The sequence below is a fragment of the Contarinia nasturtii genome, unplaced genomic scaffold, assembly GCF_009176525.2.
Source record: "Contarinia nasturtii isolate CC-2019 unplaced genomic scaffold, AAFC_CNas_1.1 Cnas_scaffold_414, whole genome shotgun sequence".
NCBI classification, from domain to species: Eukaryota; Metazoa; Arthropoda; class Insecta; order Diptera; family Cecidomyiidae; genus Contarinia; species Contarinia nasturtii.
The window spans coordinates 2,754,411-2,772,523 of NW_022197768.1; the positions used below are offsets into that span (position 1 = coordinate 2,754,411).

Genomic DNA, 18,113 nt, shown 5'->3' on the forward strand with positions numbered 1-18,113 from the left:
AAAATTAAAATTTTCGAAACAAAAGAAAATACAATTCGAATATTAAAATTAACAGAATTGTATGTATTGTATAAAAGCTGGTATATTGATGTAACTGTAATAAGAATATCGAAATGTTGAAATAAATTTTGTGAGATTCTATTTAAAAATAAATAAATAAATAAAATATGAAGTAATCAATGGTTTTATCAGTTTCAAAGTGTTTAGTTGTTGTTGCCAATAAAATTTGCATGTCTTATTTACGTCAATACATAACAACCATTTCAATTCATGCAAATTGATTTTCATTGGAATTTCATTTAAATTGATTTTTATTTGTCCAACAAATGTCGTTCGATAACTGTTATCCGATGTTTTTGATTTTATCAAATGATGCTTATTTCAGAGAAACAAAATGTTAAATGGCTTTTTATCATAATTCTGCTATGTTTGGTGGTTCTAATAAAAGGTATTGTGTTTATCAGCTTTTTGATTTGTTAAACGTTTCAAGTTGGACATGGCCCTTTCATATTTACTCGGAACAATTTTTTTTGGAATAATCAATCTCTTTAAAATGTCATCACTTTCATCATCCTCATCATCATTCGGTGGTTTAGTTTCTGTCGACTTGACTACCTGAGATTGTACGTTCACGTCTTCAATTTCAAGACTATAAATCAATGACGAAAAAGTTAATTCAATTAGAAAAAAAAAAAAAAAACAGTTGAAAGAATCAATAAAATGTATGGAAATAAGATGAAAATGAAACCAATACCGTAATGGAATGTTTATCAAGGCTTTTTTGGCGATGGCATTCTCAGGATCTATTTTTAAAACTTGTGCATATAGTTTGTAAGCCATATTCTTCCGATCTGTGGCAATCAACGCATCACATTTTCGAAGAAATGCCTTAACATTTTCCGGTTCTAATTTCAAACATTCATCACAATCTCGAATTGATTCCATGTATTTTTTCTGCTTCAAATCTACAATTATATGGTAGAATTGTCTGTATTCTCTGACATAAAAAAAAATCATTTCAACAGTTAAACGTACAAACAAGTGCTCGATTGTTATAAACAGCAGCCGTTGGTTCATAGTTCAAACTAGTGTTGTATTCATTGATTGCTTGTTGATAATCCGAACACTTAAAGAATTCATTGCCTTTGATTCGATGTCTTGAAAAAAAAAATCAGCAATTCATTGTTTTGCACATTATTGGGATAAGAACCAGAATGAAAAAAATGCATTAAACTCACTTATCGGCGAATTCATGTTTTTCAACATCGCTCATTTGCTCGTGCACCGTAGTTTCTGGTAAAATTTCGATTAATTTTGGTACTTGTTGCTGTCGTTTTTGGTCCATCGACATTTTTTCTCGCATTTGCTCTTCAGCCAATTCAATCTTTAGACATTCAGTGTCTAAAGAGAAAGTGATTACATGTATGAACTTTCATTGACATTAAAGTACATTTTTTTATACCTGCATCGAATTTATCCCATCGATTATAATCGGTAGAAGTAATTCGTTTGTCTCTGCTTTTGGCAGCATCTTGAATTTCTGACACTTCAATCATGCTCCGAATTGGAGGTAATGCATCATCTAAATTGTTATCGAAATTTGATTGATCGCGTATTTTACCGTTCTTGACTTTAATACTCTGCACAAAGTCCTACAATTTGTTATGTTATGGATAAAAACAAGTCGATTTTGAAATGAATATTTTGGCTTACATTGATTTGTTGGCGTTCGTCCATGCTGGTTCGTTGACATTCCACTTCAGACCGAAGCACTCGATTATTGGGATCCAATGCTTTAAGCGTAGCTTCAGCAAATTTGGTTAAATCTGGATAATATCCTTCTTCACCCGATTTCAATATTTCAATGATCTTCTCCAACTCGGAAATGTTTTGACATTTACTTAGATAATCAAAATCCAAGTTTTCTATTGGTATCGAATATTTTTCCAGCAACGATTTTTTTTCATTCATTTTTTATTATATGACTTTTTGAATACTTGATAAATAAAAATAGTGAATGGTCATTCGAACAAAAAAAATGCCATCGGTGTAAACAAGATTACGTTCAAATTATTTATCATGAAGAAAAGAAAAAAACAAAAGAATACATAAATGTTATTGACAAACGTTACCATGCCACACATTCAATAAAGTTCAAAATCACCTAGTAACCGTCATGCATTTGTTATCGTATGCAACGTAATGTGCACAAAAAAGGGTGTCGAAATATACAAAAAGCTCAAAAACAATTTTTTATTGAATTGAGATTTTTCGAAAAAAATGGACATACGTCAAGTCATTATACTGTTTTTTTCTTTCTTTTTTCAAAAAAAAAAATGACCTGATCATACTTTGTATGCAAATCATGGTAAATGCACTTGATATTTTAAAAAAAATTGTTTTTCTTCTCGCAATGGTTGAATCGGTTAAGAATATTGACACTTATCACAAGTTATAATTATTGTTATTGGCAAATCATGTGCCCGGTACGATAACGGGATATATGTTGTGTAATGTAAACAAAAATTGCCGGCAATCTTTGTTTATAATTGGCTGAAAAAAATGCATTGTTATTCATTTAAACCAGCAAAAAAATCGTTGCAAATAGATAGTGCAAAAATGAACAAGTATATAAGGTATGGTGAATGCATTGAATCTTCAGTTAGACACTGTTTGTGCAACAAGCATTTCGAAAATGGCATTCAAATACAACGAGAAAGACATTAAATTCACCCGTCATTTCATCGATGGCGAGTTTCGCGATTCAAAATCCGGCAAATACTATGAACTCTACGATTTGTTGAATAATAAAACGTTGGTCAAAGTAACGGAAGGTGATAGAGACGATGTTGAGCTTGCAGTTAACGCTGCTGTTCATGCATTTGAGTACGGAACACAATGGCGTAAAATGGAGTATGCTGAACGAGGACGATTTTTATATAAATTGGCCGATTTATTGGAACGCGACATTGACTATTTAGTTTGGTTGGAAATAATAAATTCGGGAAAAACTTTAGAAGACACCAAATTCGATTTAAGGCGCAGCATTGACTTTTTGCGCTATTATTCCGGATACACTGACAAGCTATGGAGCCGCATCGATCGTGACAAGGTACAGTATATAATTTAATCTAATGTCAATCCATTGGCATTGTGAGTAACGATGAAAACTAAACAGATTATTTTATTTCTTCTTCAAGGATGATTACTTTGAGTTTAGCTCAAAAGAGCCGGTTGGTGTAATCGGGCTAATAAGTGACCACATTGACCCATTATGGACATTCATTCGTCAAATTGCACCGGTTTTGACCGCAGGAAACACTGTTGTGTACAAGCCATCGTATAAAACACCATTAACCTCGCTTTACATTGCTCAATTAACAAATGAGGTTGGGTTCCCCAAAGGCGTAATCAATATTGTATTAGGAAAAGGATCGGTTGTTGGTGAAGCTCTTGGATTGAATGAATATATTAAACACATTACATTCACTGGTCGCCGTGAAATTGGAAAGTTCTTCTACGAATATGCACGCTCGAATTTCAAAACTCTTAAGTTCTACTTCACCGAGCCAAGTCCGTTGTTTGTATTAGAAGATACTGATATTGATGATGCCGCATTGATCGCACATCATGCTGCCTTCTTCAAAGATGGCAAAACTCGTTATCGACCCGTTCGCATTTTCGTTCATGACGACATTTATAATAATTTCGTAAAGCGTAGCGTGGAATTGGCACAAAAACGTAAACTTGGTGACATTTTGGACAAGGATGTTAGAGTTGGTTCATTTATAAATGAGAAATACCATAAGAATTTCTTGGACTATGTAGATCATGCTAAAAAAGATGGAGCGAAATTGGAATATGGTGGAAAGCGCTACGGAACATCCGGATGGATCGTTGAACCGACCATTTTCTCTGATGTCAAAGATGAATACCAATTTCTTACCGATTACGATGTTTATGGACCAATCGAACTCATAACACGCTTCAAGAAATTTGAAGACATTCCGGATTTCTTGCGAAAATTGCACTATGATCATACAATTGGCATAATTTCAAGAAACTTCAACCGATTTAAGGAACTTGTGCGTCATCTTAATATTAATCTATTTTGGTTTAATACATGGCATGATTTTAAGCCATATTTGAAATATCAGGAACGTAAACAACAAGATTTTGGTGGATATTTTGATGAAGAATACTTTGATCGTGATGTCATCGAATATTACTTGAAGAAGAAAACCATTGATGGGCTATGGGAAACAAGAAAATATGATACTTATATCTGGTAAAATGAAAAAAATTGGTCAACACCTGAATCTATATGAACGAATCGATATTGACATTTAAATTGAATAAAAGCATTTGTTAAAACCCACGTCAACGTATTTTATTTTATTTGACAAACATGCCAATTCAACTGATTCATTTAAACTTGAAATAAAAAACTTTTACAAAACAGTATTTGATTTGTTTTCTTTTTTCTTTTACAAACTTATTCTTCGCCTACACAGAAACACTTCGAAAGTACCCACCGATACAAAAATCGCGGCATCAGGAGGTGTAGGGCCTCACAATTGCCTCACTTAATGAAATTCATTCTCAAGTTTTTAAGCGATAAAATACGTTATAACATTTTTGTTTTACATTTTTTTTAAGTAAAGAAGCAATATTATCCATTCTTTTGGCTATCAATCTATCTCACATTGAGTGTAACGCACTCAGTGTATTTTGATATCCTGATGGCGAACTATCATACACATTTCATAATCTCAAATGGTGATAATCGGAAAAATAATCATATGGAATCGATAGGAACGGATAATATTGAAAAATGAAAATAAATAATTTTTCTACCAGAAAGTGGATTTCTTTCCGTCTTTTTATAAATTAAATTTGATTTCCCATATTATTATTAAATAGTAAAATAAAGCATACCAATTTGTGAAAATGAGATTGATAATTGAAATACCACATTTGAAAAGTTGGAAAAGTTATTTATTGTGTTGTTTTTAAGCTCAATGAGTGCCATCTATTCATTGTATACCACACTTTTCAATTGAGTTCTTTGTAGGTGCTATTTATCTCTGCCCATAAGTTCGTCGTTTTTTTTTCACACAAATAAGAATTAAACATTGTTGAACAAGCCTTAAATTTGTTGAAGTACGTAAATTATTTATTGCGTTTTATTTCAATTCTTGCTTATCAACTAATGATTTCATTTACCTAATAAAATTGAATAGTAATTAATTATCAAACACATTGGTCCCATTATCAAAACAATTCAATGTGCCATATCATCATATATCAATTTTTTGTGGATTATGAAGTCCAACCAGGTTCTTTACCGAATTATTTTATCATGATAAGAAAGGGGGATTCCTCAACAAAACATAAAACGGCGTATACGTTACATATAAAAGCGGGTATATGGCATGTACTTCAGTCATTCAAAAATAGCAACGAAAAAAACTATTTGAAAAGATGAAAAAGTTCTTGATTTTAACCATTTGTGCGCTAGCGATCTTCGGTAAGTCCTTTGAATTGAAGTACATTTTCTACCAACATTACAATTTACAAATAAATATCAATTTCAAAAATATTTCGAAAAAGAATGAGTTACGTTATTCCATTTCAGCTATTGATGCATACGAATTCGATTCAAATGAGAATTTCATCGAAGACCCAAAAGTTGAACAGTCGCCTGAAACAGATTGGAAAGGGATATTTTCACCACAATGCAAAATATGTGAAGAAGTGATGAGAAAAGTTCGAAAAGAAATTGGACGTGAATCATCAAGGGTGAATAACAAATATGCGGATAAAAAATCAAATGAAAAACTAAACAATTGTTGAATACTTTTTAATCCATTAGGAACATATAAAACATGTATTGAAAAAGATGTGTTCCATCGTTCCCCACAAACGTTTCAGACAAAAATGCTCTGCACGTGTCGATAAGGATGGTGATCGAATCGTGGATATGTTTCAAAAAGAGCAATCGGGCAAGGTAATCTGCATCGCAATGGGTTTCTGTGGTGCTTACATGGATGAAACCTCTGAAGAATACGATTCTTCATCAAATATTGAACTCTTCTCCATTCAATGTCTTCTTTGTGAAAAAGTTATGCAGAAAGTCAAGAAAGAAATTGGACGCGAATCATCAAGAGTAAGATGAAAAAAAACATACATCAAAGCTCCATTTTTTCATTTTCTCTTTTAAACAAGGATCACATCAAGGATGTACTCAAAAAAGCATGTTCTGTCGTTCCTGACAAACGCTTCAGACGAAAATGTGTAGAACGAATTGAGGATGATCACATTGTAGACATGTTAATTAATGATGCAACTACAAAGGCCATTTGCGTTTATTTTGGATTTTGTTGAATACCCGTTGATGATCCACTCTGGTCTTGAATTTCTTTTTTGTACTCATATTTTACATTTAATTAAAACCTAGAAATATGAAAATTGATCCATCTATAATTTTTTTTGTTTTTCTCCCAAAAAAAGTCTTTTGCACATATTTACAGTCATTCAATTAAAAAATAAAATGCCATTGGTGAAATTATGAGTACACAGTCTGAAAACTGAATGAAAAAATAAAAAAATAGAATAAAACACCAATTATATTGTTTCGACATTAAATATAATGTATTTGCTTAATTGCATTGAAGAATTTATAATGTGTAACGTTTGAAACAATTCCATTTTGTAAATCTAAATGAAAGCGAATAGTATCTTGCATTTCTTTAAAACTGAAATTGTTGTTTGAATGAAATGAATTGGTATATATATATTTATATGTATATTTTTTTTGTTTATGTTCTCTGTTGAATAAAACGGTGCGAAATGCAATGTCGTGCACTTCGCGCCACGTTTTAATTCATCATTTTTTGTAACGAATAAACATTGGTGTTTGCATTACAGTGTGGATAAAATATTTAAAAATTAAAAAGGTAAATAGTTCGAGAAGCGCTTATTGAACTACAACACTTCCAGTCAAAATGATTTCCTAGCTTTGTTTGTTCAAATTTATTCAATTCGTTCGCCGTTACATTTTGCATAAAATTTCTACTTAACCACATTCAAGTTAACTAAATAGGTATCACGTGCAAAACAAAATTTACAATTCATTTCTTTTTCTCTTACGATCCTAATGGTTTGTGAGAAATGTTGCTAAAAAATCAAGCAGAAAGAACCAAAAATATTTATAATAAAATAAAAATAGATTACTGGGAGAGGAACATGTACATTAAGTTTCCAATTTTTGTTTTTAAATAATTCAGAGCAAGTGTAAAATTCGCATTATTTGCGATCGCTTGCATGATTCGTTGTTCATTGGTCCATTACAACATGAGCTATGAGTATTTTGTCACTGATTTTATTTTAATTTGAATTGTAACGCTTACGCGCTCGTGGTGTCCAATCATAGAGCGCATGCGTACAATGATTTAGTGTGAAAAACAAAAACAAAATTTAAAATAAAACTCAATCCAAAAAAAGATGTAAAATTTGAATGTGGATCGAGAGAAATGGGTACGTCTGACAATTTCGCACTGATGTAATGAATCAAAAAAAAAAAATAAAACTTAAATAAATACAATGCTAGCGCTTCTTTGTTTATAATATGATAAAATTAATTTTTTTTTAACTTTTAAACAATTAGAGTTTAGGTGTTCTCACGTTATACATAGATATCATTACTGTACTTGCTTATGTAGATCGTTTTTTTTTTTGGATTTTCATTGCATTTTTTTCTCTCTTATAGACTTGCATTAGGTAAATTATTTATGTCACAATTGTTTCATTTTAGTCAATAAATATAAAAGTTTTGAGTTTTGCTGATTGATTTTTTTATCATTGTTCTATCAGCTGTTCTTCTATTACAGCTGCTTTCTTTCATTTTCTTTTATTTAGTTAGATGTTCACAATGTTTCTATATGATTTCTTTTTTAATTTTACCAAAATTTGAACCAATACGCAAAGCAATTTTGAAACAAAAAAATTGTGGCATAAAAATATAAATACTTCTAATCGATGGTCACGCGATACAAACACATGGACAATATTTTCGGTGTATACAGGCTCATTCAAAACGCAAAAAAAAACATTTAAATCATCATTATTATACTATTGTAAATATCTAGCGAAGCATCTTGAATCTATCGCTGAGCATGCAATTTTTTTAAACTATTTATTCAGAATAATATGTATATATATATAAATATATACATATATGAAAAAAATAGAATCCAAATTAGCGATCATCATATTTTGTTTTTGTTCTTTTGTTATATTATAATTGTTGTTAGAAAACTGGCTGTGTGATAATTATATTAGAAGAAATTGCAATTGTGTGGTTGCATCGCATATTGTCCAACACTTTGACTTGATGCTCTGAAGCAAAGATGCGAAACGGTGATGTAATTTTTAAAATCTCTAACAGAAACCGATGGTGTAGTTTCGCGCAAAGTGTCCCATTCGACGTTGTCGTCCAGCTGCAAGAGAAAAAAAAACATTCAAATCGAAGAGAATTAGTATTCATATAGAGAAATCGTTGGTCACTCTCGCAATCGTGCGTTGAACATTTTTCGGTTTTATTTAAAAATTGGTTAAGTTGTCTCTCTGCGAGACAAAATAAAACATTTGGCTTTTTAAACTGTGCAAAAATAAGAAACGAAGCCAACACAAAATCGTTTTTAAAATTAAAAACACTTGAACTGTCACCAAATATTTTTTTTTTTAGTTAATCAAGCAAACATGACTGATTGACAAAAGTTAACATTTCCTTATCAAAATGGTTTCTTATGTTCCATTTCATGTATGCCGATTAACTTCCTTTTTTTCGATCAATAACAAGTTAAAAAAAAAACTAAATGCATTTTCAAATTGAAAAGCAATATTCAAAAATAAATTATAATAAACGAACATTAAATTTCATTTAAACACTACAGCAAATTAAAATAAACACATTTGTGTGACAAAAAAAAAATGATTTGCTGATTTTTGTCCGTCTAAGAATATATAAATGTTCCACTGCCAAATTGTGTGATTGTTGTGCGATCGGTGTGTTTTGTGTACGATTTAAAGTATATATTTCCAATAAATAAAAAATTCTACAAAATAATAGTAATAAAATAAAAAAACTAAGTGATAATGTGAACCCATGTGATTGTTTCTAGGTGAATGTGCATCTGAAAATGATTTTATTTTATTTATTTTTTTAAATATTATCTGTAAGTAAACGGTAAATACAAGTCCGATTGTGTCATAGTGTGTCGTAAAAATGTGTACATTTATTGTTGGTATTTTGTATTGTATATTTCAACAAGTCAGAACATGTAGACATTCAACACAAATATATATAATGTATATATTATGGACGAATGAACGGTAAATGAAGATGATGTTTTTTTTTACTCATTTGAACGAAAATTTGACAATCATTATGCAATCTATGCTATTGAACATTTCAGCAACTACATAACAAAAATTATGTATATTTCGAGTTGAATTGAAATTACACGGAAATAATTGGTTTCAATTGAAATTTTGGTACTGATTGAAAACACAAATAGATGAAACATGTTGACATTTTTGAAGCAAAAGAAATAGAAAGTGTTTTTTTTAGAATGATAAAAAAGTTGTTATGAAAAGATTTTTTTTTGAACATGCATGAATTTTTTTTCTCCATATTTTCATCGAAATAGTTCTTGAAAAGAATGATTTGTGCAAAGAAATAGATCGTATCGCATAAATTCACCATTCACTAGGGTCTTTGATTACAAAAAAGAAAAACTACATATAAATCATGCTACAGTCTACAGAAAAATAAATTACCAAAGCAACCAGAACACAAGCAAAACAAAACAAATAGCGTAAAAGTATGCATTTAAAATATGGATGATAAAAAAAGTAGATAAATGGTACGTACTGTTTATATCATAGGATTTTTACTTATATTTTTTTTTACTTATTGAGATGTCGCTTTATTTGCGCTGGTTCAGTCGGGAAATTCGTACTGTAAAACATTTAAAAAACATATTATGTGTCTAATGTTCCATAGAATAATGTGGACAGAGAATTAATTCAAAAAAGAAACAGCTTATTATTTATGTAAAAACAAACAACATTGAATTTCAATCTCAAATCTCACTGGCAGGCGGTCAATTGTAAGTTTTGAGCAAGCGTCAAACAAAAATTAACACAAAATTAGAAAAAAAAATCAATATCATTCAATATTTTAATTAAAAATTGCTTAATTTTTTCAATAAAAAAAATTAAAAATTCAATTATTAGTAATTCAAAAAATTAAATTAAATTGGAAATTTAAATAAAATAAATGTATTATTTGGTTTGTCATTTTTTAGATTAAATCACTAAAAGTCATGATTTTAGTTTCAGTCATTAGTTTGTAAGTGTTATTAAGTGCAACTCTAAATCAACTCTAATGGCATTGTACTCATTTAGATTAAAGTGTTAATTTTAATACAGTTATGTTAATTGTGTCTAAAAAGTCACACGAAGAATAGCCTCTTGAATTACAACATTGATTCAAACGGTTATTTTTATTGTAATTTGCAAACGTTGATCACCGGTAGCATTTTATTATGTCGTTTCAAACGAATAACACAGTCATCAAATAAAGGAAAAGAAAAACGTAAAATCAGGTGTATTTGTATTAATTGGAAATTAAAAAAAACGGGAGTTCACGAACAATCGAAATTGCTTAGGATCACAAATTGGGTTAGACATAGATCGTGTGTAAAATTGTGAATAAACAAAAAATACACAATGTTTATAATATGCAGTAGCAGAGCGAATCAGAGCCATTCTGTAAAAATGCCGAAGCCAAAAAAAAACCACAACATTTTATAGGATAAGAAAAGAATTGTTAAAATTGTACCTTAAAAAAGACTTTTTTTTTTTAGAAAAAAATCAATGTTTGTGTATGTGTTTGTATTTAAAATATTTTTTTTTTCGAGTAGATTTTGGGCATTTTTTTATCCTTCAAATCATCGTGTAGATGACTCAAATGGTTTCGGGAGTATTGAATATATTTATTGGCATCTGTCGCTTTCTTTCACTCAATGGTATTTTTTTGTATTTATATATAGATATATGTGTGTGTGTTTTTTTGTTTAAATTGAGCAGGGGACTTTGGCTCATTTAATCATCGCAGTTTTTCTATTATGTAGATTATTAGTAAAAAATCTGAATTGTAGGCGGAGGTCAAGGTCTTTTCGTACTGCAAATTCATTTTAATGGAGAGAAAAAAAGAGAGAAAGAGAGAAAAGAAAATAATCAAATAGTACTTAAATGAAAGAACTAAAAATTTAAATACAAAAAAAATAGAATTCTAGGTTTACATTAACAATAACATTTGTTTGTATTTGTATCACAGTAATCTGGTATGTTTACGGTATTGAAACTAAATAAAGAGAGAGTCTACTTTAATGGTCGAGAATGGTTTGATGGAAATATCATTCTCGGATTTATTATGGAGAACGGCGACATTAACAAGGTATCCGAAGGTTCGATGGATGAATGACAATGCAATGAAAAAAGTTTTGTTTTGTTTTTATTTCAAACCGGTTGGTTTTTCTTCTTCTAATTCAATATTTAACATGCAGACAAATGGATAATGATTTTATTTTGTTCGAAATGAAGTGCAACGTTTACATTAAACATTTTACACATTGTAGCCATACGGTTATATTCGATCGAATGCAAATGGTTACAAAGATAGTCATAGAACCATTTTAGAGGTGCCAAAATAGAATGTGGATTGATTACTTGGTGTTAGCAAGAAGATAGAGAGGACAAAAGAGAAGAGAGATTCCATTGAACATGCTACTCTGCATGTACGACAATTCGATTTTGTACCAATTTACATGTCACGTTGCAAATTGCATGACAACGAATTGATGTTGGATTGTGTGTGTGTGTGTGTGTAGAACTGTTTTTAGTTGTGTCAGTGTGTCTGTTTCTGTTTATAATGAATTTAAATCAAAATACAAAAGAAATGCGCAATCGAAACAAGGGTTTTCCACAACATTTACAATAACAGCAAAATCTAATGTTCAAGAAATACTTGTGCTCTAACAACTGGGTGGGGGCAAAAACATTTTTTTTGTATCAACGGAATCAGTTCGGAACGGCCAAGTTAACAACAATTTTATTAATTTATTTGTAACGAAACAACGGAGAACACACAGTCCCGATAGTATGCCTCTGTATTAATTTGCAGTGTGTGTGTGTGTATTGGCCGAGAAATTGCACTATGAGTTTCCTCTCAGCCAAAGAAAATAAAAGCTGTATAAAAACAAAGTAAAACATCAACAACTTTCTAATAATAGTAAAAAAAAATTAATATTTGGTTATTCTGATTTAAGAACCATAGTGCACAACAAAAAGGAGCTAATTCGAATTTTGTTGCCAAATGAAATTTGGCATAATCATCATTTGATTGAGAAATAGCACTCACGAATGCACAATATGTGTGTATAATGTGAAAATCGTTGATGTTGATTTGAAATTGAACAGCATAATTTTCGCAAATTGTTTTTGGTTTTTTGTTTGTTTGTGTTAGAGAAACAGAGACAGACAGAGAGATAGAGTTCGTTTCGCTTATTTTAGTTAGTTGTCATCGTCATCGTTGTATTCATTGCGAGTGACAACATTATCTGGATCAATTTCGGGATCAATGTCATCGGGCGGTATCGGCGATGGAGATGGTGACAAAGATAATGGTGCTCGTTTCATGCGTTTTTGTAATTCCTCCAATTCGTCATCGTCGAGAACTTCATTTGCCGGTAAAATCAGTTTGGGCAGTCCTCGGATTTTATTCACTCGCACAACTGTCGCACAAATTCATTCGAATTTCATTTTTGATTGATTTTAAATGAATTTTTTGTTTTGTTTTTTTTTTTTTTTGTTTTCAAGAGATTGAGACGATCAAATGTTGTAATAAAAATAAAACACAAAAAAATTTAGAAAATCTTCAATTTGATCTAAGAAAATAAAAAGTTATTTACAGCAATTGTTAATTGAACGATCGAAAATGTTGTATTGAAAATGGGTAAAAAGTTGAAGCGAAGGCGGTTGGATGGTTGTTTTCTTTTGGGATTGATTTGAAGAGGTAAACAAATTGTATGTGTGTCTCGGGATGTGTGTGTGGCGAATGTGACAGAAACTATTATGTGAATATTTCAACAAATCGGACAGTACTTTGTTTTGAATAGGTTTCATAATCGTCATTTTTTTTTGTTTTTGGCTACCAATTGCTTAGCTGTCTCTCTCACACACACACTCTCGCACATATACACTTATATGCGGGACGAAAAACGCATGAACAATTAATTTTATTTCTAAAAACTGCTGCTTAAACTTGAACTGTCAAATTAACACTAAATTACAGTCATGTGAATAATAAAAAAAAAAGAAAGTTTGAAATAAATAGAATGAAAATTGTTTGTGAGACAGACCGACATTTAGACAGAAAATGCAAATGAAAAATGAATGAAAAACCGTCAAACAACATTGAAATATACGATTCACAATTAAAAGATCAAACGATTTTTTTGATACGCATAAATTGTAATAAATTTTCGTAAAATATTCAATATTTAAATTGTGCTCGCTTGACACTTCTTCTACTACTACTACTTCATCATCATCGTCATTTTTTTTGTCAATGGCAAAATGAGCAATGAAAACAAATCTTAAACGAAGATCAGTTGCAACAAATATTGAGAACGTTATTCGGCTCGTGAGAATTAATTGAATGCGCTTTTGATCTGTTGATATTTGTTTCGCACTTCGACGGTAGTTTTTTTCTTCTTCTTCTTTCGATTTTTCTTCTGCTTTTTCTAAATCACGATCATTTTAGATAATTAGCGGTGCGTACAAATTCATTGTCACTAACATTCAAACTGAAAATGTCTAATGGCACACGGCAATGACTTGGTTGCAATTTAAAATAGTTTTTTTTTTATTTCGTTGGCTATAGTTGTGTTCGCATTCATTTTAATTTGGATTTTTGTAAATAGCATTCGGTTTTTCATCTTCTTCACACCTATTTGCCAAATAATCGATTTAATGGCGCTCAAAAAAAGTGCATAGACACACAAACTACTTCAATATTGATTTACAGTTGCTCACATTCTTTTTTTTATTTTTAAACACGAAAATTGATTCACGATATGTCCAATCAATTTAATAGGGTATCAATTAGGCGTACATAGAAACATAAAGAGTGAGGAAATTGTGGAGGTATGGTTAAATGTAGCAACAATAATGGTATACGGTAAACACAAAGAGAGGATAGGAATAACAACTACTCAGTTGGATTAAAATGCACCATCAAATGATAAGTATCAAACAACACATCCGATTCGATCAGTACCATTTGGTTTTTGGTGTTTTTTTTGTTTTGCTCTGAATTTTGTTTTGTGTAATCGTTATTAACACATAGGCATTTTAAACTAGAATAAATTCGGTTGATTGTGCCACGAAAAGCTCGTACGGAGAACATATTTGTTTGTTTTACTCACAGATTGCAAATGATTAGACCAATGAATAAAATTTATATAGTAGAATAAAAATAAAACATTTAAATATAAAATTGGTATTTAACAGAAAGAAACACAGCATGTTTGGTTTGTTTGTTTTTTTTTGTTTCGGGGATAAAAAAGCCATCGTTTACCTTCATCGTGTAATCAAGTCATGTGCTAATTCATTTCATCGTCTTCTGTGAATTTCGTACGAATCAATCGATTTGAAAACACACTGATCGGCTCGATCTTTTTGGTTTGTTTGTTTGTTTTTTTGTTTGAATTTGGAAAAGAAAATTTTTGCTTTTGGACTAATTTATTGCGCTTGCCAAATAAATAAAAAAAAAACGATTATTTGCGCATTATGAAAACGAATCGGATTTGATGAAATTGAGCATTTTCAGTCATTTCAATCAACTTCTTTGGCGATACAATGTTTGTTTGGTCTTTTTTTTGTTTGGCGTTCCAAATATTTTGAGATTTTTTTTGGTTTTTAATGCGCATAATCATCGCTTGATGGTGACAATGGTCGTGAATATGATAATTGATTTTTAAAGATTTCCTCAATGTTAGCAGTAAACCGTTCAGGTGTACCTTGTTTTTGTGCTGATTCACCTAAAATTAAGAGATGATCAACAATGAAAAAGAAACATTTGCGTTTTTTTCGTCTTTTAAATATCGAACTTAATGAAAAACACTAAACAAAACCAAAATAAAAATGATGGTGTAACGACAAGTGAACCAAAAAAAACCCGGTGATATATCAGAATCGAAGATGTCTGTGTCAATCGTATGAACCATGAATGAATCAAGCCAATAATGATTTCCAAATCCATTGATATTTGAATAATCATGTTGACTCAAAGTCGGGGCTGAAATCTAAAAACAATCTTAATCTAATAATTCAGCGTAAATGCGTTTTTCTGCTGTTGCATAATAACACTACAATAGATCGAAGTGGTGTTGTGTATATTGAATTGACGTTTGCCGCCTTTTCCCCATGCGAACACGGCAAACGTCAAATAGAAAACAAAAATCAAATTTAAATTCATGTCGTTTCTAAGTCGATGTCGCCAATTGAAATGAATGTCATTCATCATAAATATATATATATATAAAAAAACGGAAGTGAATATGAAAATTGTCTTTCGAAATTTGAAAAAAGAAATTTTTTTTTTTTTTTTGAAAATGATGTAAATAAAGTTTGGTTTGAGTTTAAAATTACTCACTTCTATCAATATTACGCTGTAAATGATTGGCAATTCTGTGACGAGCATCGTTGAATTCCAAGTGCAAACCTAATCTCAATAGTGATGAATTCTTTTCCACCAATTCGGTGATTTCCATTTCGATTTTGTTGCCCAACACGGATGATCGCTGCAAATGGATTTTTTTTTTTTTTTAAATAAGCAAACAATTTAAATGGAATTTAAAATTAAGCGAAAATCATATTCGAGGAATATTTGATGCGAAATCAAACCTGATTTGAGGCCCGGAACTCTTCAATACTCTTGGCCTTCAATAATGCTCGAACCAATGTCACAATCACGGCAGGACTAATGAAATTCGTTTCCACATTTAATACTCGTAAAGTTTTATTCTTTTCAATGGCTTCGGACAATAGCAATGCAGTTCGATCTGTGAGGCCAACATTGGTCAGTGATAAAACTTCCAAATGCTCATTCTCAGGTAATGCATTAAACAATTGTTCAAATTTCTCGTCAGAAATATTCTGCAAAAGGAGATTTACATAGAAAAATGTTATCGATATGAAGAAAAAAAAAAACGATTTAAAAAGAAACGGAAATTACTTTGATATTGTTCAAATTTAATTCGATCAATTTTGAATCATCTTCTTTAACTCGTTTGATTGAATCTTCGACATCTGTGTTATTTGGTGGATCCTGTGGGAAGATTTTTTGTTGACTTGACTTTGTGATGCCGTCCCATCCCAAACCGACTGGTTGGCCTTTGTTCAGCAGTGATGCATGGTATTGATCTTGATTCATCATTGAGTGGAAGCCAAGAATAGCTGTTCGATCGAGTGTAAATGTGCCGAAAACCAAACGCCAATTCGTCAATTGAAGAAAACCACGAGTAAAATAAACAACATAAAATGAAAACAATCGATTATCATCGTACATTTCATAAATATTCATGACAACAACAGCAACAAAAATTGCTTGTTGAAAGCAAACCACGAAAAAAAAAACGATTCGCGGCGTGATTTACATTTAAAAATAGATGTTACGCTTGAGAAAATTAATTGTATTTTCAAATGGGCTGACATATAATTCAAACACTTGAAGATCTTCATTTGTTTGTCAAGTTGAATTGGTATTTTTTTTTTCCTTTGCCAAATGTGATGAGTGTACACTGTACAATGGACGAAGACTTCGTTCCATCCAATTGATTTTTCATTTATGCATATATACACTCAAAACATTGGCTATATATTTTGCCATAAGGGAAATGTATCAAATCATAGAAATGTTTGCCGCAAAAAAGGAAAAATGCATACCTGCCAAATCGATGATTTCTTCTTGTGATGCATCAGTGAGCGCCTGTTCGTATTCATCGCCCAAATCGATGGCAATCTTTTCATCGGCATCGAGCTGGGCTGCATCTGGTGGTGGTGGAATCCATTTTTTTCCGCGAACTTTACCCTTTACAAATGGCTCAAATTCTGGTCGATCTGGCGTTTCTAATGCTTCTTTATTGATGTGTTCTATCAACTTTTTTCTATTCAATGGGCCGGTTGGATCTTTTTCACAGTCATAATTGTTTCGTTGGCTTGGTGGCAAAAAATTATCCTGTTCGCATGATTTTTTCGAAACAAAACACGAAATTACGATTATTTTTACGAAAAATAAATTAATATAAACGGTTTAAATAAATACTCACGTCTGGATCTACTTCCTTGGCCAAAATTTTAATTTCCTCAGCTGACAATTGTGCCAACAGCTCATCGACATCAACTTCATCATATTCCCCCAAATTTTTTCCAAACAATTTGGCTGGTGTGGTCATGGTTGTCGTTTTGGTAGACGAAGAAGTCTGTGAACGAAAAAAAAGAATTGTTCGACGATTAAACAAAATGTTCCCAAATGAAAATCGCACACATCGGATTGTGAAAAAATATGAAAACAAACACATTCGACGGGATTTCCCCTTGACAATTGTCAGTTGGAGAGTTATTTAATGATAACAAGTGCGTTAAATTCAATTTTATGGTTTCTTTGGTTTACATTCAATAGTTGAGTGTTATTTTTACAATCGGGAATTCTTTCGCAATTCGATAATCCGTCGAAGTCGTTCAACTCTCGTCGATTCTGCCACCAAATGCACTTGCTCTATCTGTCTATTGCATGCAGCACATTGTGTTGTGCGTCTATTTAAAAGATAAAATACGACAGCGACACACGATCTATGCGGTTCTTATTTTTCTTTATCTTCTTGATGTGGACTTGAAACCATACGTCTAAGAAAGTGTCAGTCACATTCATTGGTGTGTGTGTGTGTGTGTGTGTGTGTGTGTGTGTGTGTGTGTGTGTG

At 31.2% G+C, this 18,113-nt stretch overlaps 4 protein-coding genes across 14 annotated transcripts in view; 2 read left to right on the plus strand and 2 right to left on the minus strand.

Annotated features, from left to right (window-relative positions):
• Positions 1-336: 336 nt before the first annotated feature.
• On the minus strand, positions 337-1,971 carry LOC116338671 (sperm-associated antigen 1). Its single transcript, XM_031764081.1, has 6 exons — positions 1,714-1,971; positions 1,463-1,652; positions 1,239-1,401; positions 1,036-1,157; positions 755-965; positions 337-649 (listed from the first exon to the last, which is right to left on the minus strand). The coding sequence occupies exons 1-6, from the start codon at positions 1,969-1,971 to the stop codon at positions 439-441; spliced, it is 1,155 nt and encodes a 384-aa protein (XP_031619941.1). The 3' UTR covers positions 337-438.
• A 684-nt stretch (positions 1,972-2,655) lies between these two features.
• LOC116338689 (omega-crystallin-like) lies at positions 2,656-4,378 on the plus strand. Its single transcript, XM_031764100.1, has 2 exons — positions 2,656-3,112; positions 3,201-4,378. The coding sequence occupies exons 1-2, from the start codon at positions 2,696-2,698 to the stop codon at positions 4,290-4,292; spliced, it is 1,509 nt and encodes a 502-aa protein (XP_031619960.1). The 5' UTR covers positions 2,656-2,695; the 3' UTR covers positions 4,293-4,378.
• A 1,035-nt stretch (positions 4,379-5,413) lies between these two features.
• LOC116338788 (prosaposin-like) lies at positions 5,414-6,486 on the plus strand. The gene is made up of 4 exons (XM_031764265.1): positions 5,414-5,530; positions 5,639-5,802; positions 5,876-6,169; positions 6,229-6,486. Exons 1-4 carry the CDS (start codon positions 5,485-5,487, stop codon positions 6,385-6,387), a joined length of 663 nt encoding a protein of 220 aa, XP_031620125.1. The 5' UTR covers positions 5,414-5,484; the 3' UTR covers positions 6,388-6,486.
• Positions 6,487-7,011: 525 nt separating this feature from the next.
• Positions 7,012-18,113, minus strand: part of LOC116338787 (tropomodulin) — a 32,981-nt gene continuing 21,879 nt past the window's right edge. For 6 of the 11 annotated variants that reach the window (XM_031764259.1, XM_031764254.1, XM_031764260.1 and 3 more), the window contains exons 2-10: positions 17,463-17,615; positions 17,080-17,371; positions 16,370-16,590; positions 16,039-16,290; positions 15,788-15,935; positions 15,153-15,173; positions 12,491-12,863; positions 9,938-10,024; positions 8,471-8,501 (exon numbers count right to left, since the gene is read on the minus strand). In XM_031764259.1, coding sequence (XP_031620119.1) covers positions 12,643-12,863; positions 15,153-15,173; positions 15,788-15,935; positions 16,039-16,290; positions 16,370-16,590; positions 17,080-17,371; positions 17,463-17,588 — 1,281 coding nt within the window. In that variant the 5' untranslated portion in view covers positions 17,589-17,615 and the 3' untranslated portion in view covers positions 8,471-8,501; positions 9,938-10,024; positions 12,491-12,642. Of the gene's footprint in view, positions 8,502-9,937; positions 10,025-11,143; positions 11,252-12,490; positions 12,864-15,152; positions 15,174-15,787; positions 15,936-16,038; positions 16,291-16,369; positions 16,591-17,079; positions 17,372-17,462; positions 17,616-17,806; positions 17,899-18,113 lie in introns of those variants that run through there. The other 5 variants (XM_031764261.1, XM_031764255.1, XM_031764264.1 and 2 more) reach the window with 5 other exon arrangements.